The following is a 23,963-nucleotide window of genomic DNA, read 5'->3' as shown; positions in this document are numbered from 1 at the left end:
GGGCCCCGTCCCCACACTGTCCCGTCTCCCGGCCGGGCCCCGCGTGACACGTATCTGTAGGAGCTGGTCCTCCTGGCTCCCCAGGGCGCTGTGCGGTCTGCTTTGCTCACAGCATGGTTGTGGGGCCCAGCGACACCAGCGGCATTCAGTAGGTGCTTACTATTTGCTGAGGGACCGGGAGAGCGAGAACGTGAGTGCGCAGAGCCTCTGGTGGTTCTCCAGAGTGGACACGCGGGTGGAGGCTGCGGCTGGGTGGCCGGGGTGGAGGGGCAGCGGGGGCCCAGCCCAGGGACGCACCGGTGCTGCACCGGCCGAGCTGGGGACGGCCTCCGGTCGGCACGGGGCAAGGTGGCCGGTCTCTGGCTGGATGGCCCTCCGTGCAGAGCTGACACCGTCACGGCGAACATTCTCGGGGACCGGGGGGTGGGGCCGTGCCAGGTTTCACAGAAGTGACAGCCTGCAGAAGGCAGGTTCCCCTCTGCTGGGACGTTGGCGGCACGGGCACCCTTTCCGTGACTCAGGGACCACAGGGGAGGAGGAAGCCACCTCAACTTGTCATCGCCTTCGAAGGAAACCTGTCCCTTCTCTGGACACTTCTGGCCCAGGGGTGGACCAAGGACAGCCCCATGCCCTGGGGTGGCCAGTATTTAGGGATCAGGACAGTGTCCACGTGGGAAAGCAGGAGTGAGGAGTGCATCCAGGTAACCTGTGTGTATCTGTGTGCGCGTGCCTGCACGGGACACGTGTGCAACGTATGAGCGCCGTCTGTGTACCTGGGTGGGCGTCGATGGGTCACACGTGTGCTGTGTGGGCATCTCCCCGTACCCGCCCGTGTGGCTCCTGGCCTTGGCACCTTCACACCTGAGTCCGGCTCGCGTGAACCCGTGTGAGGTGCGTTCTGTGCCCACCTTCCGGGCGTGTGCGGGCGTGTGCGGGCGTGTCTGTGTCTGTGCGTGCACCTGACTGCGTCCTTGTGCAGCGTGCCTGCTCTCAGCCCCGTGCTGACGGGGGGAGGCTCCCCTGCGATGTGGCGGGTGCGCAGCCGTTAACACAGCTGTGAGTGCATCTTGGCCGGCGGAGACCCAGGGGCCGGCGTGGGCTCGGATCTCTGTGCTCTGGGCGGTCTGGCTGCTTCCATCAGAGGCCCGACAGCGAGGCTCGGCCCCTTCATCTCCGGCGTGGCGGACGGGGCCACAGTTAATTTCCTGTCTGCCCAGGCAGGGCCTCGAGCGTCCGCGTGCAGAGGCAGAGGCGGCTGGGCTGACCCGGCGCCAGCCCCATACGGCGTGTTTCTGACGGCGTCCTTTCGCGAGTTTGAGACGGGCGCTCTCGGCGGGCAGCCTGCCTCCCGCGGCCGCCGGGGCCCCTCCGCGGGTGGGAGGGCTGGGACGCTCGGCCCCCCGCCTCGGCCACTCAGCCCACGCCCGTGCCTCTCTTGCAGGTCAGCTGGCCGCCGGCACCTGTGAGATTGTGACCCTGGACCGCGACAGCAGCCAGCCCAGGAGGACGATCGCCCGGCAGACGGCTCGCTGTGCCTGCAGAAAGGGGCAGATCGCGGGCACCACGAGAGCCCGGCCCGCCTGCGTGGACGGTAAGAGCCCTCGGTCGCGACCCCTTCGAAGGCCCGGGCGGCTGGGGTCCAGCGGACACAGCCCGGCCCCCACCACCGGGAACGCCTGTGGAGGCCGCCGGCTGTCTGGGCCTGGCCTCAGGGAGGACGGTCCTGATGGGGCGCTCGGTGCCCGGACGGTGTTGGTGTCTCTGCGTGTGTGGAGTTTGGGGTGCTGCGGGGGGCAGGGAGTCACGGGCCCAGGCGGGGACCGTGGCCCCTCAGTGTCGCTGCGGGCGGAGGGGGGTGCAGGCCGACAGCCCTGGACGCCGTTATATCCCTCACATGTGGTTTCTGGGGGAGGCCACCCACTCAGTGACCCGCGTCAGGACCCCATCCCCCTCGGGCTCCGAGAGCGGGGAGATTGTGAGGCCTCCCCACGGCCAGCGGGCTGTCCGGCCTCTGAGATGTGCCACATTAACATCCTCGCGGGACGAAGGCCCAGGCACCTTGTGTGAGGCAGTACCTTCGGGGATGGTCTTTGAAACAGAATCGCAAATACTCTTAGAAGGAGAGGGGAGCCCTTGCAATGCCCGTCACCCTGGTAGACGGGCCTCTGTGTGAGGTCTGGGGTGAGACCCAGCATCCGCGGGCAGGAGAGCATCGGGGCCGGGCCGGAGCCCCGTGACCGGAGCAGGCGGCCTAGGGGGTGCTCCTGTGGCCAGGCCAATGGCGGCCTTGTGTGTCGGAGCTGCTTGGGATGGGGGGACCCCATGCAGGGTGTTCTGGGGGGGCTGCAGGAGGTGTGGTCACAGCCTGACAAGGTGGTGGGGTCCCAGGGCTCAGCCGTGCCCTTCCTTCCCCGACAGCCTCTGCACGGGGCTCTGGGCACCTCCTCCCCGGTTCGGATCAGCGGCTTCTGTGTGGGAGCCCGCTTCCTGCCCAACCAGGATACTGCGGTAATGACCATTCCCACTGCCCTCGGTGCTCGGGATAGTCACCTGAGGAAGGATGGCCGTGGGAGCCTGGGGCCGGGACACCTGGAGCAGTTGGAGCACCTGAGCTCAAAAGTTCACTGGCAGGGGGTTGGGCCCTCGGGAGTAGGGATGTTACCATCCCCAGGGGTGGGCTTTTGGATGGGCCGGTGGCCCCAGGGGGGTTCCCGGAGCCACAAGGCACCAGGAAGGGGTCAGCAGAGCCATGAGGCCACTTTGGGGGATGGAGACTGACCAGGTGGGGACCTCTGCCCCTGGTGTCACCGGTGAGCCTGTCCCCGGCCTGTCTGGGGCGTGGTGGGGCAGTGAGTCGGCTCGGGAGCTGCAGGCCCGGCCCACCCACGCCTGGTCCCCCTTTGGGGCTGAGCGGGCTGCTTGGGCCTGGCCGGGGGGGCCCGCGGTACGAGGTCCCTGGAGGCCCAGTGGGGCTCCCGGCTGACCCTACCCCAGGGCCCATTTGACTGTCTCCGGCCCCCGTGGCCACGTGCCGCCAGCCCTGAGGGGCTCCTTGGGAACGCGGGGGGCACCTTGGAGAAGGTGGCAGAGGGGCTGACCCTGCCCGTGGGGGGCTGGAGGCAAGTGGGGGCATCTCGAGGACCTGGTGCTCAGAGGGGCTCGTGGTGGGCGCCGGGTTTGTTTTTAAGAACTGTCGTTTGCCATCGGTGCGCGTCCCATAAAAGGCGTGTAATTGAGCGAGCAGGGGGGTACCTGCCCCCTGGGGGCGGCAGTGTCCGTTCTGGAACTCGGTGCAGCCCAGCTCAGGTGCTCGGTGAATTCGGGCCGGGGTGGCCTCCCTGACTCCCAGGGAGCTGCATTTGTACCCTAGCAACCCCCCCCCGCCCGCCCCCGGCTCCCGAAACCAGATCAGACTCCCAGTGACGCACACCTTCTTGCTGACACTCATCGATCCTTCCCAGGGACGGGCGCGGGGCGAGGGGCGTGGGGCGTGGGACGAGGGGCCCCCTCCTCGCCAGCCCCGCGAGCCTGCAGGGAGAGTTGGGGTCCGAAGTGCTTCCTAATCGAATCCGGGTGTGCTCATCTGAAACCACGTTCTCTCCCCTCGCCCACGAGCCTTCCCGCGCCTCAGGGGCCGTGTCCCAGAGACCCGAATTAAAACCTGGCTGCTTCCAGGGCAGGACAGACAAAGTCGTTGGCGTCTTGGTTCTGCACAGTGGGCATTTTCTCTGCGCAATAAGTTTCCTCACGTGTGCGTTGTGGCTGCCGCAGAGAAACCTTGAGCCTCTTCTGTGGGTGGGATCCGGCACGAGCAGGGTCAGTGGGGTGGTCTGTGCTGTCCCTGCTGTGTGGTCGGCAGGGAGCCTGAAGTCCTGGAGCACCCCCGCGTCCGTCCACCTGTTCATTCGTTCGTTCGTTCATTCATTCACGCTCTCGTACGTTCAGATACGGGGTGTGCTCTTGAGTGATTGACGCTTAAGATACTTAATACGTAGAACGTACAGTGCTGTGGGGCTGGGGTCCAGACTGTGGGGCAGGGACTGCGGGACCTCAGAGCACAGCCGTCCCTTCGTGTCCGGGACCTTGGCAAAGTTACTTCCACAAGGGGGCATTTGAGTAGGGTACTGAGGGATGAAGAGGAGCTCGCCAGGGAAGCTTTTCTTCCTGAAAGGAGGGTGCTTGTGGCAGGAGGGGCGACTCCTGGCCATGTCTGCAGGTGCACGTTCTCACGCACAAATACAGGGGATGCGGCTCACCTCGGGGGCCCCCTGGTCGTGGATGCCACGGCCGCGGCTCTGGGAAGCCACGCGATCCCCTGTGCCCCTCAGTGGACACGTGCGGGCCGGGTGCCTCTGCAGGGCTGCCGTGAGGACCGCGGTCCTTCCCATTGACGCAAGGTCTTGCTTTGTAAGTGGAGGCCCTGCCTCCCCTCAGCTGACTTCTCCAGAAACGCTTTGGAAAGGAATCGAAGTAAAGAAAGCAGGTGATGCCGGGGCCGGGTGCAGGCGGTTGGAGCAGAGAGGGCTGTTTCTAAAGCAGCCCTGCCCGCAGCCGGGGTGGGGGGGGGGGCAGAAGGAAAGGTGCCCCTGGGCGTCTGGGGGAGGAGGCAGGCCAGTGTCTGTTGTGAGGCCCGGGGCCCGCCGGTGGAGGAGGAGGGTGACCTGGGCTGTCGGGATGTCTGGAGAGGCTTTGGGGAGTCACGGCTGCCTTCAGCGCATGGTCGGCCGGGCTCTCCCGGAGCCCTGGGGGTGACCCTGGTGGTGACACAGTTCACCGGTGGCACCCGCTGGGAGCCCACCTGCCTTCCAGGTGACCTGGCCCTTCACTCCCGAGCAGGGAATGCACCACGTCATGTGCCTGCACGTGAAGTTCGGAACTTGTAACATGCTCTCCTGTCCATGGGAGCCTGGGACGCCGGAAGCCCCAGGTACGGAGTGGAGACGTCTGGTCTGCGATTCCCTGTGCCCTCACTGTCGGGCGCCGGTGGGCTGGGCCCCCGCCTTCATCCACAGACTGGACATCGGCAGGCTCTGCATGCGAGATACGGCGTGCAAACGGCCTTCCTAAGCTGCTACCTGCTCCACCCAACAGGGAACCACCGCCCCTCCCCCTTTACACTGTGTCCAGCAGCAGGTGGTACCCGGGTCCCGGACGTGGCCTTGAGGGCCTCCGCCGAGGAAGCACAGAGCAGGGACAGGCATCTGGGTGCGTTTGCTTGCGGACGGCCGCTGAGGTTCTGGATGAGGACGGGGTCCTCCGTCGGGGAGGAGGTGAAGGTCCAGGAATGAAGCCTCCCGTATTCTGTCCGCTGGTTGTTGACAAGCGTTTCCAGACCATTCGGCGGGGAAAGCATCGTCTTCTCAACACGTGGCGCCGTGTCCCCTGGAAGCCGCGTGCACGGCCGTGGAGCGGGACCCGCCGTGTACAGAAGTTAACGTGACCCAGATCAGAGGCTGAACCCGTGGACGGCTTACAAGAAGATGGAGGTGAACCTTCGCGATCTGGATTTGGCAAAGGATTCTTAGATCTGACACCAGAGGCACGAGCAAAAAGAGAAAAGAGAAGAGAAAGTAAATGCGACTTCACCAAAACTCTGGTGCTTCCGAGGACACGGTCGAGGAAGTGAAAAGACAGTCCACCAACTGGGAGCAAATATTTGCAAATAACGATCATGGACTTGTCTGCAGAACACACAAAGAACTCCTACGACTAGAGGATGAAAAGACGAACAGCCCAGTTGAGAAAGCGGCAGAGGGTTTGAACAGGTGTATTTTCTTTCTTTTTTTTTTTTTTTAATTTTTTTTCAACGTTTTTTTATTTATTTTTGGGACAGAGAGAGACAGAGCATGAACGGGGGAGGGGCAGAGAGAGAGGGAGACACAGAATCGGAAACAGGCTCCAGGCTCCGAGCCGTCAGCTCAGAGCCCGACGCGGGGCTCGAACTCACGGACCGCGAGATCGTGACCTGGCTGAAGTCGGACGCTTAACCGACTGCGCCACCCAGGCGCCCCAGAACAGGTGTATTTTCAAGGAAGGTATTTGTGCAAACAGCCAGGGAACACGTGGAAAGATGCTCGGTGCTCAGTCACCAGGAAGAGGCACACGGGGGCCATGTGGGAGCTCCGCGGAGTCGGACCGTCACGTGTGTTGGCGAGGATGTGGACAGTCAGAGCCCCCCACGAGGCTGCGGGCGCACAGGTGTGGCTGCCTCGGGAGCTGGTCTGGCTCAACGTAGCGCTGTCTTAGGAGCCGTGGCTCCATCCCCAGCAGAGTCCTGGGCGTGGGCCGAGGGGAAGTGAGAACACGCGTCCACGCACACACGCACACGCGTGTTCACGAGGGCGGACAAAGAGCGGAAACGACCCACGGGTCTGCCGGGGGGTGAGTGGTGCGGTACGTCCACGGAACGGAACGTTACCGACCCGTGAAAAGGAGGGACGCGCCACAACACGCGTGAGCCGTGAGTGAGAGATGCCGGGCGCAGAGGACGGGGGCTGTGTGAGTCCGTGTCCACGAGTGTCCGGGCGGGCAAGTCTCCAGAGCGAGAGGGCAAGGAGCGGGGGGTGATCAGCAGCTCAGGGTTCTTCTCAGGCCATGAAAGTGTTCTAAAACGGACTGGGTGGGGGCGCAGCTCTGCGAACACCCTGAAAGCTGCGACGGTGTGCTTCCAGTGGGTGAATCACGGGAGGGGGAGCTCCTAGCAACACAGGAGTGAGGAGGAAGGCGGCCGGAAGGGGCGCGGGGCCTCGCGTGCGGCAGGAGCCGGCGCTGGCCAGTCCGCTTTCGTGGCGGGGACCAGGGTTAGGACGTGGGCGGTCCCGCAGCCCCGCCGGGTGGGGGTTCCGACTGGCGAAGGACGGGCGGCCAGGAGAGGCTGGTGTAGACGCTTGGTGGGGAAGGGCCGGTATTTGGGACGCAGGATGCGGTGAAAACGAGCAACTGCAGAAACGCGCCTCCAGGAGGCGCGCGTGTAGAAGTCTGTGTTTGCTCGACTCCGCGGACGCCGCTGGGCGAGGACGGCGGGTTTCAGGCCCGAGGCCCTGCGGCCGCAGCTTGATCAGGAGGGAGGCCCGGTGCCCAGAAGCAGAAGCAAAGGGGAAGCACCCTGAGGCCATTTGGGTGCTGGCGGAGGGGGGTGGGGTGGCCCAGAGGGTGGGGGAGCCACTCCGGCTCCCCGCTCTCCGGAGGCCCCCCCCCCCCCCCTCCAGAGGAGGAGGGGGGATGGGGGTTACGCCCCCGTCTTCGGTCCTGCGTGGGGTGGGGACCGTCATAGTGTCCTGTCCCTGGAAGTAAGCGGGTGTGCCTTGTGGCCCGGGCAGGCCCTGAGGCACCTGCCCGTGTGCTCCTGAGACACGCAGGGCGCGTGCGGCCCCTCAGCGGACGTGTGCTGCCTACACGTCTGTGTTCTCATCTCTGTTCTAGCTCAGGAAGTTCCCGGCTTTCTGGAAGCTTCTCGAGGCTGCGGCCGGGACAGGCCAGCCCCTGGGAGCCTGGGCCTGGGGCCCCAGCTCTGCAGAGTGCGGGGCACCCCAGGGGCCAGTGCGGTGGGCGGGGGAGAGGACAGAGTGTGGCCGGTGCGTCTGCAGCCTGACCACGCGTTCCGAGGACGACGGGGCCGTTGGAACGCTCGGTCCCCCGCCGTTGTGCTGTCGCTGGAGTCCAGCCTTCTTGCTGCCGGACAAGCTCTGGGGAGGGGGTGGTGTGTTACGGAGTTCGGGAGACTCTCCAGATGCCACCACCCGCCCTCCTGAGGCCACTTGTCCAGGACCGGGGGGACTCTGAGGTGCCCTCTGATGAGAAATCACCGAGCCGTGATTTCTCTGGGGAGGAGGGCGGGGTGTGCGTGCAGAAAGCGCGGCAGGGACCGTGAGCGGCACCAGGTCTGTGCGCCCAGCAGCCCTGCCAGGGAGGGGTGCGTGAGGCTGTGCTGCGGGCCCGGGCCTGGAGGGGAGCTCTGGAGGGATCCGGGGTCAGGAAGGAGCTTGGGGCCCAGCCCCGGCTGGCTGCACCCACAGGCTGTAATAGCCTCTTACGGCCGGCCTGTCGCTTCGTGAGTTCACTTTCATCCGAAGGGAGAAAACCATCCTTCTCTGGCACCTTCTCGCTGGGATATCTAACTTAACTGCCTTTGATCGTGGACGACCACACGGTGGCCGGCCACGTGGCCATTTCATGTTTATGCAGAGAGATCAGAGCATCGGCCTGTCACCGTCGGGTGCTCTTATCTCAACCCAGACTCCCCTGGAGCCCCAGCCACACACGGGTCTGAGTGAGGGAGAGAGTGGCCCCCTGCTGTGGCCCCAGCTGTGACCCCCCTGCTGTGGCCCTGGGTGTGGCCTCCTGTCGTGACCTTGGCTGTGGCCTCTGCTGTGACTCCTGCTGTGGCCCTGGATGCGACCCCCCTGCTGTGACCCCCTGCTGTGGTCCTGGCTGTGCCCCCTTGCCGTGGCCCTCGCTATGACCCTGGCTGTGGCCCCTTGCTGTGGCCCTGGCTTGGCTGCCCAGAGGGTCCGGGTCTGTCTGCCTTCCTGCTGTGCAGGCCTCCACGGCCCAATCTCTCCCGTCCTTGTGCCTCGCAGCAGAATTCGGTGTTTTTTCTAGGTGGCTGCAGTCTCTGAGCAGGACGGGACCTGAGTTGAGCCGCTGACAGCCTGGTGTGGAGGGAGCGGGGAGCAGCGTTCAGATGCTCCGGCACCGGGCCGTGCAGCCTCGGGGGCGGACGGAGATGCCGGGCCAGCCGGCCTCACCGTGTGTCCCTGCAGCCGCCCAGGGAGCGCTGGGGGTGGGGGTGGGGGCAGAGACAGAGGCGTGAGATGGGGGGGCCGCATAGGGCAGCACAAACCCCGCGGGGCCACAGGCGCGGGGCTGAGCCGGGCAGAGGCAGCAGCAAAAGTTCCGGAAGGCTTTCCGGGGGAGCCGAGCACTGTGTCTGGGGAGGTAGCCACACCCACCTGCCCGGTGGTGCCCTAGGTGCCTGGGGCCCCCTGGCGGCAGGCACGAGTGGGTGCGAGGCCGCCCCACGTCCACGTCCACGTCCAGCGCTGTCCGGACCCTCCAACCCTGCTCACGGAGAGGAAACAGCCTCTGAAGGGGCGGATGGGATACAGAGGGGACAGCTGGCCTCCGTCCTTTTGGGGAAAAGCTTTTATGTGCTTCAGTACTTAGAAAAACGGGCGGAAGTGTTTACGTGTATTTAGAAACGCGTGTGTGTACCTTGCACAGCCGGGTGGCCTCTGGCAAGTCACCTAGAGTCTGCGAGCTCGGGCAGAGACGCAGCCCGGCCCGGCTTCCTGCGCCCTGCGGTGACGTCCTCTCTCCTTGGTGGCACTGCTTGGGAGACCCGCCCCCTGCGGGGTGCAGGAGCAGACTCAGGACAGCTTGGGAGAGCCGTGTTCCGTGTCCGGGGGTTTCGTGAGCTGACTGTTAGCATCAGCTGGGATTAAAAATTGAGTCCTGTAAGTATACCTGTGAGTAAATTATGTTAAAAACAAAGGTACCCATTTTGAGACAAAAGAAAAAGAAGAGGCAGCTAAAGTTAAGTAGAAGGAAGAAAGTAACATAGGATCGGAATAGAAAAAACCAGGAAAACGGGGCGCCTGGGGCCTCAGTCGCTTGAGCATCTGACTCTTGATTTCAGCTCAGGCCATGATCTCACAGTTCACATGTTCGAGCCATCATTGTGCTCTGTGCTGACAGTGGGGATATTCTCTCTCTCTCTCTCTCTCTCTCAAAATAAATAATCAAACATAAAAAATTTATCAGAGAAGAGACCCTTCTAATTGGTGTGACCCTCACAGCAGAAGCATCGGGCAAAGACATGGGAAAGAAAACACAGACCTTCCGAGCGTAGACGCAGAAATCCCCAGCAGGGGACTAGCCGGCTGCCCCCAGGAGCACGCTGAGAGGGTCACACGCCGTGACCAGGTGGGGCTCACGTCACGGGTGGGTGTGAGTCCGGTTCCGGGAGCCCGTGAGCGTAGAATGCCGTAGGAACAGAATCGAGAACAAAAATCCTACGATCGTCCCCACGGTGGCAACAAAGGCGTTCGCACAATCTGACGCCATATCGCGGTAACAACGTTCAACAAACTAGGACAAAGAGAGGTTTTCAACGAGACAAAGAGCATCTAGGAAACGGGGACAGACAGCATCCTCGGAGGAGGGAGAACGGACGCTTTTGCCCCGATTTCAAGGACAAGACCGGGGCGTCTGCTCTTGTCACTTCTTTTTTTTTTTTTTTTTTTATTTTAACATTTATTTATTTTTGGGACAGAGAGAGACAGAGCATGAACGGGGGAGGGGCAGAGAGAGAGGGAGACACAGAATCGGAAACAGGCTCCAGGCTCCGAGCCATCAGCCCAGAGCCCGATGCGGGGCTCGAACTCACGGACCGCGAGATCGTGACCTGAGCTGAAGTCGGACGCCCAACCGACTGAGCCACCCAGGTGCCCCTGCTCTTGTCACTTCTATTCAGCATCGTCCTGGAGGCTGTCGCCCGGGAAGGTGGGCAGGAGAAAGAAGTAAGGCCATCAGTTCGCGGGTGATGTGATCGTTTGTAAATAAAATCTTAAGGAATCTACGTGTACGCTTGGAACTCATAAAGGTTTCAGCCAGGTTGCAGGACGTAAGATCAATACACAAAAATTGAATTTCTCTGCAGTGGTGGTGAACAACGTGAACATGATCTTAGGAAGACAATTCCATTTACGAGAACTTCAAAAAAAAGAAAAAAAACCGAAATAGTCAAAAATAGACGTAACAAGTGCCAGACTCCTGCCCCGAAAGCTATAAAACAGGGCTGTGTTAATGATGTCACTTCCCTCATCTTATACATTTTAATCAGCATTTGAGAATAGTCAGCATGTGTAAGGAGAAATGTCTTTGAACCCTCTTGGAGGAAATTCTCTCCAGGAAACCGGGAGCTGACGGGCCCCAGCGTGCGGTTGGGAGCCCGCTCGCTCTGATTGGGACCGTCATCAGGGATGCTCATGACGTTAACCGGGGAACGATGCAGGCGGTCCGCACGGATCACCAGACACTCCACCCTGCCCCACTTTCAGCTCAGGGACGTCGCAGATACTCCCTGTTGCAGGACGGTGAGATCCGGTCTCACTGGGCTCCACCCAGGCTGACGCAGGCAGCTCCCTCCTGACGTTGCCGAGGCTGTGTTGCCTCCAGGAAGGAGGGCGCAAGGGTGCCCAGCTCTGGAGCTGATCTGCCTGGGGGACGGGAGAAGCATGAAACGAGTGCAGCTTCAGGCTGCGGCATCCAGGGAAGGCTTCCTGGAGGAGGTGACCCTTGCGCCCATGATGGGACCGTGGTGGTCACGAGCAGGTGCAGCTGTGGGCCAGGCCTGAGGGTCCCCCAGTCTTCCTGGTTGTGGCAGCTGCAGAGGAGGGACGCAGGCGGCTGCCCTTGTCTCCTGCACCACCCCCGAAGCACTCACGCCACGCACGGGCACGCCCCAGTGCTCAGCATTGTGGCTGGTGCTGCCCTTGGCCTCGGTCCCTCTCTGGGCTGTGGGCCAGTGGAGAGGCATACACCAGCTACCGTGCCCCCCCCCCCCGCCCATCCTGGTCTACAGGGTGACCTTGTGGAGGGGGAGGAGTGCACACAGCCGTACTGGCCACCCGGCCACTTCCAGGCTGAGCCGGAGAGAGACGGGCAGAGGGAGGCTGGCCACCGTGGGTGCAGTGCCTGTCCGTGCACCCAGGGCCCCTTCTTGGGGAGGCCAGCTTAGGAGCGCAGACAGACTCAGTCACATTGTGGGGCCTGGGCAGAGGCCGGGGGGGGGGTGGGGGCCCCTGCGGGTCGAGGCACCAAGCTGGGTGGGGCACTGGTGCCCGTTCCCCTCACTCTCCCCTCCCCTGGTGTGGGGCAGGGGCTTCGCTGAAGGCAGGGGGCCCCGGGACCACCCAGCCGGCACCTGCACCCCCCACCCCCAGGGTGGGACCTCCTTTGATGAGCACGGAGCCTTCCCGCTGTCTTTGATGTCACCGGAGATTTCCAACTCAATTAAACCGTGTGATGAGAAACAAATCAAAGCCAGGGAAATTTTAGACGAGACGATTTTATTTTGATCTCGGGAGATGCTTTGATCACGGGATAGCGGGGTGATGGGAGCATGCCTGTGGGGGAGCGGCAGCAGCCCCTGGTCCCAGCCAGGCCCCCTGGACTCATCTCCCGTCTCCGTGCTCCCCAGGCCTGGCGCCCCCTTCCAGGGAGGCCGCGAGGTGGAGGGAGGAGGGCAGGTGTCTGTGATCAGACAACAGAGGCCTGCAGGGCAGGAGCGGAGTGCTGGCTGACGGCCTTCTAGAAGAAATCCCTCCCTGCCCCCAGACAGTAAGTTTCAAGCCGCAGGAGTGGATGCTGGGAGAGATCCGCCTGGTGATGGTGGTGACGGGGGACAGCTGGTGTGGGAGGCCCAGGTAGGGGCACGGGAAGCTGTGCAGGACGAACCTGCACCCCACCGGGGGCTACGGGCTGCACAGGGGACACGGACAGGTTGTCTGTGGCGCTCTGCCCCTCCCCGGCAGGCGCCCAGGGCGGCCGGACGATGCACCTGGCTGGGTGTGGAGGTGCGCAGGTTGGCAGAGGGGCAAGAAGGCCGCTCAGGACACAGCCGTGTGCCAGGGTGGCCGTGTGCTCCAGGATGTGACCGCCGCTGAGCCCGACGCAGCGTGGAGATGTCAGTGCCTTCCCTTCCCTGTCCTTGATGGCTAAAGGGCTCTGTTAATTATTCAGGACGCCTGGCAGGGTCCCGGCGGCCTCGGCTCGCGCAGGAGCGACACCTGACTGATGGGAGAGCAGGAACCCGGCCGAGCTCGTGGCCAGAGCCCGAGCGGCCAAGGGCGGGAGGCTGGCAGGACTCAGGGCTGCGGGCTGAGGGTGGCACTCGGAATCAGCCGGAGGGTCCCTGCCTGTGCCTCACTGGTGTTCTGTCTGGCTCTTACTTTTGTCATTCGAAGTGTCCTTGGCTCCTGGTCGAACCGGTGGGTTGAAGGAAGATTGTATTGTCGGGAAGGCTGCGGCATTCGCGTTCCACGTCCACGTCCATAAACCCGTGAACGGGGTGCTGCTACTGAAGGCCAGGCGGGGGCTGCAGGCTGAGGGCGCCGTGGCGGGGATTCGTAACCCCTGGGCCTCGCTGCCCAAGTGACCTGCACGGGTCACCTTCGCACCCTGCACCCCGTCTCACGGGCTCCAGGGATCCGGGAGCATCGGTGTGTGACACTAATGGGACAGGACCGTGGGAAGGAATACAGAAGCCAGCACCGGGCCGTTTAGCGTTTTCTACAGGCGACGCGGGCTCCACCTCCTGGCCGTGGCGAGCCCGCACTGCAGGCCTGTGACCCACAGACACGTGGCCCCTCCGCTGCCTCCGGGGGCAGAATACGCCCAGGAAATGCTCTAGCCCCACGGCGACGCACGCGCAGCCGCGTCTCATGAGGGGGCCTCCCCTCCAGCACCGGGGACCTCGGTGACCCTGTGAATCCGCATCTGCACGTCACACACGCTCACAGACCCGTGTGGACACGCTCAGGAGGGAGTACACATCCCTGCGGAGGACTGAGAGGTGCAGAACACGTGTTGGTTCTCTGTGAAGTCTTTCTCTCTTTTTTTTTTGTAGTTCATTTATTATTTTGGGAGTATTTTGAGAGGGAGAGTGAGAGCAGGGGAGCAGTAGAGAGAGAAGGAGAGAGAATCCCAAGCAGGCTCCGCGCTGTTGGCTCAGAGCCCAACATGGGGCTCGAACTCGTGAACCCTGAGATCGTGACCTGAGCCAAAACCAGGAGTGGAGTTGGACGCTTAACCTACTGAGCGCCCCCCCCCCCCGGGTTCCCGGTTTTTTTTTTTCTTTTTTTTTTTATAAAAATTTTTTTTCAACGTTTTTTATTTATTTTTGGGACAGAGAGAGACAGAGCATGAACGGGGGAGGGGCAGAGAGAGAGAGAGACACAGAATCGGAAACAGGCTCCAGGCTCTGAGCCATCAGCCCAGAGCCCAACGCGGGGCTCGAACTCACGGACCGCGAGATCGTGACCTGGCTGAAGTCGGACGCTTAACCGACTGCGCCATCCAGGCACCTCCCGTGTTCTTTTTAAAGACCTGAACTGAGGTACTTTAACTGAGATCCAGCGCTCACACAGGCTCGCGCACACACGTACGGGCAGCCTGGGCGCCCCGGCCCCTCCCCCTCGGTTCCCTAGAGTCGTGGCCTCTGTCACTGCACGTTTGTCTGTTCTGGGAATTTGCGTGAACGGAATCGGACGGTATACGTCTGCCTTTGTGAGACCCGTCTATGTGGGCAGCGGTACTCTGGTACTTTCATAGAATTTTTGTGGGATTCCGTTGTGTGATGGCACCTGGGTTCATCTGTCTGTTCACCGGAAGACAGCGGTGTTGAGGTCCTTGTGACGTTTGACCGTTACGGCTGCAGCGTGGACGCGCGTGTGCCCGTCTCTTGGTAGACGGAGGCGCTCGTTCATCCTGGACGCGCCACCGGGAGCGGCCGGCACGCGGATCGGGGCTGGGCCTGCAGGCCCGCTCGCCCTGTGCCCTTGCCAACACCTGCTGCTGTCGGTGCTTCTAACGTGGCCGTCTTCCTGGGGGAGCCGTGGTGCTTGTGCTGTTGGCAAGCCTGGGTCTGAGATCAGTTTCCCATTTTGCCGTCCCCTCCGCACGTGGATATCCGAGAGACCCGCACCGCGTATCCAGAAGTTCGGGCCTTTCTCACTCGTTACGGTTGGCTCTTATGTAAAGTGCTAAAACACGTTTTTGAGGCAGAATGGAAATGAGTCATCCCTTCCCGTCTCCTCCGCTGACACTGGAGCGAGACCAGGGTCCTGCCTGTACTTACGCCCTCCCCCGCAGATACCCAGTGCGGGCTTTCCGTTTCCCTGTCCCTCCTCTACCTTGTCGGACCTCTCAGGGGCGAGGTTACTGGGGGGAACAGAAGGAGTGCCCCCAGGACACCCTGACTCTGCCTGTGGCCCTCCCACGGGGCGGGGCACTGGTTGCCGTGAGGGGCGGCCTTCCTGGCGCCCCCTCCAGCGGCCGGACCTTCGCCGTGAGGGCAGGGCAGCCGGGCAGAGGAGAGGTGCAGCCTGCTCCTCCGTCCAGGGCCGTCGGCCCGCTCACGACTCCCAGGCTGCACCCGTAGACAGACAGTCGGGGGTTCTCTGTCCAGTTTGGTCCGGCAGCCGGGCAGAGAACCCCGGGGCCCCGCTCCCCACAGAGGGATATGTGCTGATCTGTTATCCCTGCAGAGAAACGGGCCCCAAGTCTGGATTCATAATGTCTGGCTGGATCAGATAGTTTTTGTTTGTTTTGGATCGACGTGCTTTATGTTTAGACAAGTATTACGTTTAGAGAAAAACAGAGTAGAGAGTAGAGAGTGTCCCCCCACGCCGTGGCCCTGATCGCTAGCACCTCGCATGGGTTGTATGGAGGGCCCGACGTGGCCGCACCATTGTTAACTGAATCCCACAGTGGACGTTGGGTTCGGACCCTGCCGTGTGGACTGGGTTTTGCCACCTGCATCGTAAATCACCGGCCCACCAATGTCAGTATCTCACAGGACAGTTGTCCCAGACCCATGGTCCGAGCAGGCGGGGGCCTCACAAACACGCTGGGGGCCGTTCCCCGGGGAGGGTGCCTGTGGCAGATGAAGGGTTGCTGGGCCCGGGTTTATGTCCGCCCCCTGGCCAGGCCCCACGGGCACCCTTTGTCCTCGAGGTCACCAGGGAGGCTGCACTAAGCCTGCCTCTTGCCTGGGTTCCGACGTCCTTCCCTCGACACCAGGGAGCCAGGCGGGCGTGGAGGTGGGGGCAAGGAGCCGGCCTGAGTGCTCCCCCTGAGGGCAGGCCACCCTCCCAGACCCCCACCCCCCATGCAGGAGCCGGCGTGGGGGGGAGGGTTGCTAATTCCAGGCAGGTCTGGACGCGTGCCGTGGCCCGGCCGGAGCTGGTGCCAGACGTCCGTGCACCTAGAGTTTCCAGAGACCCTGCAGCCTGACTGCCATTCACCCAGGACGAGGCTGAGCCCCGAACATGGGACCTGGGAGCCTTGCGCCCTCTCCCCACGGCAGTCCAGTCCGGCCGCAGAGGTGCCTGGGGTAGCCGTCCTCGTCGGCAGCCCTGTCGGGGAAGCCCAGACGGGGACCCCAGTGGGTCGGGGCACAGAGAGCAGGCGGGGCACGATCCCTGCTTCCTGCCCACCTTGGCCCGGGGCATCCCGGGCAGGTCCCCGTGTTTCAGCTCGGCGGAGGGGAGGCTCCCACGCCTGGAAGGAGCCCAGAGCCGGCACCCTGTCCCATAGGCTGGCGCGCTGGGGTCCGGGCCCACTGCTCCGTCTTGGGCCCGGATGAGGGTGTGCGTGCTGCAGGGAAGGGACGGTCGCTCCGAGGCAGGAGGCGGGCTGGGGAAGGATTGAAGACGGGTAATGAAATCACATTTCCTGAAATAGCCGTACTGTGATCTTGATGTGTCTGTGGCCTTATTGGCTCCGACGTGGGTATTGCATATTAGCAAGCGTCTTCCACATCAGTACCGCGCCCGGCTCCCGAGCTGGCGCTCGCCCCTTGATGTTTATTTATCTCGCGGGCTTTGCTTGAATGTTGATGCTCCTCAGAACGCCCACACTGCATTATAACTTGCCGCCCGTTTAATTCAATTTCTCTTCTATTCTGACTGCTGACAGAAGCAATCGGCTTCCGGCCGCCAAGGCCGTGGAGCTCCCGCCGAGGGCCGTGAGCGGTGCCCGGGTGAGAGGGCACACTGCCGTGCTCCCCCTCCGTGTCCCTTTGCGGCACCTGCTACCCTCACTCGCGCCCTTCGGGCCCAGCGAGGCCGGCGGGAGGTCGGGGCGTCAGACTTCTTGGATGAACCGCGACGAGGGGGGAGACCGGGTGCTCGGAACGGGACGTGATCCCTGTCCAGAAGCCCCCCCCCCCCCCAACCCCCGAGGAAGGGCGGGGCCCACGCTTCAGCACACATGGCTCGTCTACACGGAACCCAAGACCCAGTCAGGCCCCGGGCCCCCGCTCCCAGTCCGGTCACATGCCCCAAGTGAACATTGTTCTGGAAGGACGGCGGGCCGTCCCGCCAGCTGCCGCCTATGGGGAGAGGGAGCCGCCCTCACCTGACCTGGAGTCACCGCTGCCCGTGGCCTCAGGCCGCCCGGAGAAGAGTCTGCCTTGAACTGCCTGTGCCCCCGGGGTCCCCAAGGCTGCGTGTGGCAGGTTCCCTGCAGAGGAACCCTGAGGAAGGGTCTTGTCAGCATCAGACCCGGGAGGCTGCAGAGCTCGGCTCGGACTCAGGTGGCGCAGACCCCGAGACCCGGCTGCCTCCCGCGTCTCTGTTCAGTTGGCCGGGAACGGAAAGACGCGGCCCCTGGCCTGTGCTCAGGGCACTCGCGCCCGGCAGCGTGCCCAGCCTGCCGTCCGACCCGCGCGAATCACAGAAGCCCTGAGGTCGGCACGGGCGGCAGGGCGCGTGGGCTCAGGCCTCGGGCTCCAGGTCCCCGTCCCCCGGAGGGGGCGGCTCGGCGTCCCTGGCCGCGCTCTGTGACGGGGCCGTGCTCCAGGGGCGGGCGCCTGCTGCCCGTAATCCTGTAATTGGCCACTAATGGCTCGTGCGCTTGGTGGGACGGCCCTCCTTAATTGTGGCTTTTGCAGTGAATAAGTGCAGTGTCTGTTGCAGCGCCCTTATCGGGGGTGTTTTTCCTCTGACGAGGCCACTGCGATTTGGCGTAGGGAGGAACGCTGTCAGGGAAGGGCCTTGCTGGAGGGACGCGCGGGGGACGGGCCGCCGAAGGCGCCGGAGCCGCGCCTGGTGGCACTCAGCAGGCATGTCCCGTTAGCTGCGGCCAGCTCGCACTCCGGCCTGACCCCACGCGAAGCCCGGGGGGCCGAGGCGGGCGGGCAGAGTGGAGCCCAAGGTCAAAGCTCCCGGCGGCACGGACCAGATTTTGCAGCTCCTGGGCGGCCGCCCCGCAAATGTGCCGTCCGTAGGAAGTCGCTGGGTGGAGGCATTTTGCCGCGGCCCTGGCGGCCCGGGAGCCCCTCCTGTGTCGGACGGGGCCGCGCTTCCATGCTGGGGACCGTGATGAATGGCAGCTTCTCTCGGGCAGGCTTTACGGGCCTCTGGTGACTATATCCTGTGTCATAAATACGGCAGGGAAACACCGTCTCCAAAGACTGGGACAGTTGGTACTAACTTATCTGTTTGAATGAAACTCCTAAAGCTTGTTGAGTCAAACTGTCACTGCTCATTACCCGTAAACGAGGAGGCCGGAGGGAAACGTCGCCTGCAGGTATTTATTGGGAACTGCCGGAGGGTGTTTTGTATTCCAGGACGTGGCGAGCCCGGAAGGACCGCGCGGCCGCTCGGACACGCTTCCTAAATCACGCGTTTGACATTCGTGTTCTGCAGAAGCACAGGAGAGCCGTGACCTCCGCCCTGGCCGCGTGCACCCCCGGCCGGCAGCGAGGCGGAGGGCAGACCGCCGCCTCCTGGTGCTCCCCCGGGAGCCTGTCTCACCCGTGAGGCGGTCGGAGCGCCTCTTTCCAGGACACGCACGACAGCCGCTGCCGCGGGGCGAGCCCCGCGTGCGCCGCGTGTGGCCCGGGGTTCCGTGAGCCTGGTGGGGGGTTAGCGGGTGGCTGTGCGTCTTAGAGCGACCCCTCGACCGCTCTGAGCCGTCCTCTCTTCCAAGAAGCGGGTAGAGTGAGGCGACGTGGCCGAGTGGGACGTGTTATGACACTGAACCGACCGATCCCGGCCCCCAGACCCCACCCCCGGCGCCCTGACTGCCGACTTGCCTTGTTCTCTGCCGGGTTTTCAGCCTCTGGCTCCCGTCCTGGTTATTCCCCGCGTGTGCCTGCAGCGGATGCCGTAGCCTCAGCGACTTTGCTGTAATCCTGATCTTTAAAACCAGCATGAAATACTACGCTTACAGCAGGTAGTGCGGGCAGCAGGGAGCCATGTAGCGAGAGGAGGAGGTTGGGAGTATTTTTTTTGAACCCAAAGAAGACCGCGGTTGCCTCTTCTGCGAGTACTCTGTTCCGTTGGAGCCATCGGGAGTTGAAGGCGCACGGGCGACGGAGGGGACGCCCAGTGTCCGTGAGTGCTGCCCGGAGCTCGGGCCGGCTGCACGGTCGTGGCTCCAGGCTGTGTGCCTTGGGCAGTCTGCAGCTGTGGCTCATGCAGCCGTCTCGGGCCCCCGCGACAGTGTCTGGTGCCAGGTGACCGCTGGTCGCTGAGCCACCGGCCCCCACGCCCTGTGCGCCCTCCCCCATGGCGCCCAGAGTGTTTGCAGATTTCCTGGCGAACCTCAGGTTCAGAGGCATCAGTGGGTTTACTAGGTGTGGACCCCCAGGGGGCACTCTGAACAGAGAACACGCGGGTGGCTCAGCTCTCAGTGGGGCGGGGACCTGGACACCTGGGAGCGCTCTGAGGCGGGCCTTCGTAAGGGTCACAGACACCACGGTGCAAAGGGCACGTGGCACAGAGACCCTCTTGCTTTACGTGTACTGCACCCCCGTGACCTGCTCTGGGTCTCTGCCCCTGCCTCTGCCCCTCGTCTCTGCTTCTCGGGGGTCTGCCCTCCGATGGCCGCTCCCCTGCTCCCCCTGCTGCGGCTTCCCTGCCAGGCTGGCCCGCTGCCTCTGCTCTCCCTACACGGGCGCTCGGCTGTGGAGCAGGCGGTGGCTCGGGCTCCTGCTTCTGCAGCGGGCTGCCCCCCTAAATGGGGGACGATGCCAGGCTCGGCCGGCCAGGCCGCCTTCGGGGAGCAGGCTGGGTGTCGGGCATCGGGGAGGAAAGCTGGCACCCGGTGACTGCCAATTAGGAAGGGTTCCTGGGTTCTTGCCTGTGGTCCCCGGGCTGAACGTCTGTACTTGTGAGATGGTGAAGAAGGGCCTGGAAACTCGGGCCTGATGGCTTCAGGTAGTTCAGATACAGCCACTGTTTGGCACCCTCATCCACCAGATGTGCCCCCGCCTTGCAGGGACCCCGTGCAGCTGGGGGGGACTCGGGGACCCTGGACTCCTCACACTGCCTCCGGCTGTGGCAGCCGTACAAGTCCCTGAGGTCCCGCAGAGCATGTCAGCCGTCCCCCCCGCCCCCGGTCAGAGTGCAGGGCAGGGGGCAGGGGGCAGGCCACCGGGTGCCTCCAGACGGGCTCCGACCCGAGAGCAGATGGCCTGAGGTTCCGTGGAAACCGCAGATGCGTTTCCTAAGTCGGGAGCACTTTTCCGGTTCTCTGGGCCCTTTCTTGCCGACGTGCCCGGCGCTCGGGACATGGGTAGAGCTGTGCAGACAGACACCTCAGCCCAGGGTCCTCGGACACGGTGGCCCTGCTCTGGGCCGACCTGGGTGCAGAGTTTCGGTGAGGCCATAAGCAAGGAAGCCACGTTCCACATTCAGAACCCAGTTCGTCCCCAGTTTGGAGCCTCTCGGGACCTGGAGGGATCACACCGGTGAGCAAACAGGCATGTGATCAGGGCGTCCTTCCTTGGCCCCACGCAGCTTTGAAACGTTTAAAACCCAGACAAACAGCTTCCGATACAGACGCCTATCTCAGATTCCAGGATAAGACGTGCGCGTAAAGTTGCTTGAGTTGAGTTTTGAGTCGCCTATGGGTTTTGCAAACACAGCGGATCCGGGCGTGTTGTCCAAACACAGCCGGGTCAAACACACGCGCCTGGTCAAACACCAGCACCCTCGCCCGGGGTCGGGGGCTGAGCTCACCGATCTCGGATTCCGGGCAGCTGTGCACACAGGTCGGGCCACCGTCCCGCAGCCGAGGGGCCTTTCTCTGGATGGGAGACACAGCATGGCACGTGGCCCGCACCGCACTCTGTGTTCTGAGCCCCGGGACCTGTTCACGTGGCCGTGTGGGGAAACGGGTCAGGATGCGCTCCTTAGCCTGGGCCCTAAATCTCTGTGAGAAGAGGGAGGCATCTCAGGAAGACAGAGGCATGGATGGAAGAGGCCGCGCAGGGCACAGCTGGAGAGACGTCAGAGGGACGGTCTCGGAGACCAGCAAGGCCGGGGGTGGCACCCCCCCCACCGGGAGCTGGAAGAGGACCCTCCCCCGGAGCCCCAGAGGGAGCACGGCCCTGCCCACACCGTGGTCCCGGACTTCCCGCTGCAGAACCATGGGCGGTAAGTTCCTGTTGCTCTGGGCCGCCCTCGTGTGGTGCTGTCACAGCGGCCCCGGGACCCTGGCTGCAGGAAGCCCATCCCTGGAGGTGCCCTGGCCCCACCTGCTCCCCTGGCTCCGCACACAGGGCACCTGGGCCGCGAGTCAGCTCCCCCGCCTCAGCCCTGGCTCTGGCCCCTCCGAGGGCCCCACGTCACCACTGCTGGAGGCGTCCCCTCGGCGCCTGGGCCCCGGGGCCCGCACGCAGCGTTCCGATGGCGTCCCCTTCCCACCTCTTGACGCCCTCCCGCATCTCTCTTCAGTGCCACCACGGAGTGAGGGCCGGCTTCGTGAATCCTCTTGCAAATGGACCCCCGGGCGTTCTCGCTGAGCGCTCACCTAAGGCCGCCGTGTACCCGCCTCCTCCTCGGGGAATCGGACGTTGTTCCCTCTCCTGTCTCTCCTTGTCCTGACCTCACACCCGGTCCGTGTCTGGACTCGAGGGGACGAGGCCCAGCACCAGGCTGGCCGCGCCCCACCCCCCACGGATGGAGATGGCCGTGAGCATCCCTCGGACCTTCCAGGATGTGACCGTGGCTCCCAGAGCAGTCCTCGGTTTCCCGTGGTCCCTGTCTGGAGACAGCAGATGTCACACGCTCAGTGCTGTCCTCCTGATGTGTCCAGCAGCCTGACTTCCCGACACCACGGCCCGCGGGAGCCCAGCTCTGCCCCTGTCGGGATGACAGACGTGACCTCCCAGCCCAGGGGCTTCACCTCTCGGGTGCCTGTCACTGCACCTGCCCCTTAGGGCTGCAGCGACCCGTTTGTGAAGAGTCCCGGCCCTGACGCAGCTGGGAGGGTGCTGGCGGAAGGGTGGGTGGCCCTGGGAGCCGCTGCGTCTCTGCGCTGGGGGCGCCTGGGTCTGGCAGCGCTGTCCTTGGTGTGTGTTCCGTGTCCCGTGTCCCCTGGAGACTGCATGCTCTGTCAGGACCGCCTGTCACCTGTGACGACCCGGCCAGGGCTAAGGGCAACCACCACAGAGGCTCCGCGTGGGGACGAAGGGGGGGACATTCTGCTTCGGGCGTGGTCCATGCGTCCGTGCCCCCACTGGTCTCTGTCGAGTGTCAGGGCCCGGCTCACGTTCTCAGCAACAGCTCACGGCTGCCCCGTCCACGCCCGAAGTCACGGCGGGTTCCTTCCGTAGGGATTCACTGCGCCCTGCAGCTGGTGGTTGTGGGAGCACCAGCCTCCTTCCCTTGGGGTCTCTGACTGACGGAACTTCGGTGACACAGCGGCAGCCCCAGCTGCCAGCGGCCAAATCACAGACCCGACCCTCCTGGCGAACCGGCCACCTCGGACGGGTGTGGACGTGAGCCAGGCTGGCGGTGCAGACCGGGTGGCCGACCCGCACGGGGGCCTCGTGCCTGCATGCTTCTTCCAGCGGGAGCCGCGTGTCCCCCTTCCGGGCAAGGCCACGGGGCTGCGTTTGCAGGGCCCTGACCGAGGCCCAGGCCCATGACCCCACGCTTGCCTGGGGCTCCGGGTCACGTCCCGCAGCCAGCACCGAGGCGTCTTGCCCTGGGCCCCCACCTCCAGGCCGGCCAGCCTGCTGCATCCGAGCCTTCGTGTCACAGCCGCTTCTGAAAGAACCGTCAGTCTTTTGCTCGAGTTCCTCGTTTTCCAGGGGCCGTGACCCTTGGACCTCCTTGCGTGACGTGACAGCAAGGCAGCACTTGCTTTCCTGGGACGGGGACAAGACGTGGCCCCTTCCAGGCCCCTGCAGGGGCCACGGGGGCCTGTGGGACAGCGACCCGTGGAGCTTCCCGAGGGCAGGGCGGCAGGGTTCAGGGGGACACAGAGACAGGCGGCACTGAGCCCAGAGACAGGTATCCGCTGGAGAAGCCTGTTGCCTGCCTTCCTGGGAAGGGTGAGCGGGACGGGCTTCTGGGAACCTTCCGGTAACACTTCCGTGAAGGGCCCTTGTTCCATCGTGTGACTTAAGTCCAGTCCAGAGATGTGGCCCTTGTCCAGCTCAGAGCTCTGGGCGCCGAGGGCTCCCCGGGGGAGCAAGTTTGCTGTGCCGAGAGGGGACCAGCCATGGCTCCAGAGTGTCCAGGACCTGCCAGCCTGGCCTCCTTCCTGTGGGCACAGGGTCCTGAGATGGTCAGCGCCCCCCCCCCCCCACCAGCCCCACATGGGCCACACCAAGCAGGAGAGGGCAGAGCCGCTGGAAGATGGAGATCCTGGGTCTGGAGAAAATTCTCCAGGAACCGCTGGGGTCCTTGGTTTCATGGACCTGTGGTGGTTCCCCCCATTACAGCGGGGACCCCAAGTCCCTGCACTCCACGTCTGCACCTCCACAGATGCCCACAGGCTGCTGCCTTACAGTTCTGCTCCCAGCCAGAAAGGGCCACAGACAGAATGCCCCATGCCCTCCATCACCACCTGCCGACCTTCCTTGTGGAGTGCAGGACGAGGTCAGAGGAGGGGAGGGGCTGGAAGTCTAGAGCCCTGGTCTTGACTGCACCCAGGCTGCGCGTGCTGTGGAGTCAGCAGAGCACAGGAGGGAGGTGTCCCTGAGGGGTGGGTTCATTGGTCCTTACCAGCAGGCATGATCCCGTCTAAGGACCCATCTCTGACCACTGGGGGGAAGGAAAGCAAGTTCAGGGGTTCACAGCATTCAGCACACCAAAGGTTGGGGTGGACAGATGGACAGGTGGGTGGACGATGGATGGATGGGTGGGTGGATGGATGGATGGTTGGGTGGATTGGATGGTAGGTGGATGGACCAATGGATGGATGGATAGATTAATGGA

General features: G+C 63.8%; 1 protein-coding gene across 1 annotated transcript in view; it reads left to right on the top strand.

The window, feature by feature from the left end:
* The window catches only part of TAFA5 (TAFA chemokine like family member 5), a 177,206-nt gene that overhangs the window by 100,271 nt on the left and 52,972 nt on the right, over positions 1-23,963 (top strand). Inside the window, exon 4 of the mRNA XM_040491811.1 lies at positions 1,442-1,591. Within this exon, the coding sequence (XP_040347745.1) occupies positions 1,442-1,591 (150 nt within the window). The remainder of the gene's footprint in view (positions 1-1,441; positions 1,592-23,963) is intronic.

The sequence above is a fragment of the Herpailurus yagouaroundi genome, unplaced genomic scaffold (assembly GCF_014898765.1).
Source record: "Herpailurus yagouaroundi ecotype Mexico unplaced genomic scaffold, PumYag 182, whole genome shotgun sequence".
NCBI classification, from domain to species: Eukaryota; Metazoa; Chordata; class Mammalia; order Carnivora; family Felidae; genus Herpailurus; species Herpailurus yagouaroundi.
Note: the sequence above shows the minus strand (reverse complement) of the source record. Positions and strands in the feature narration are given on the sequence as shown.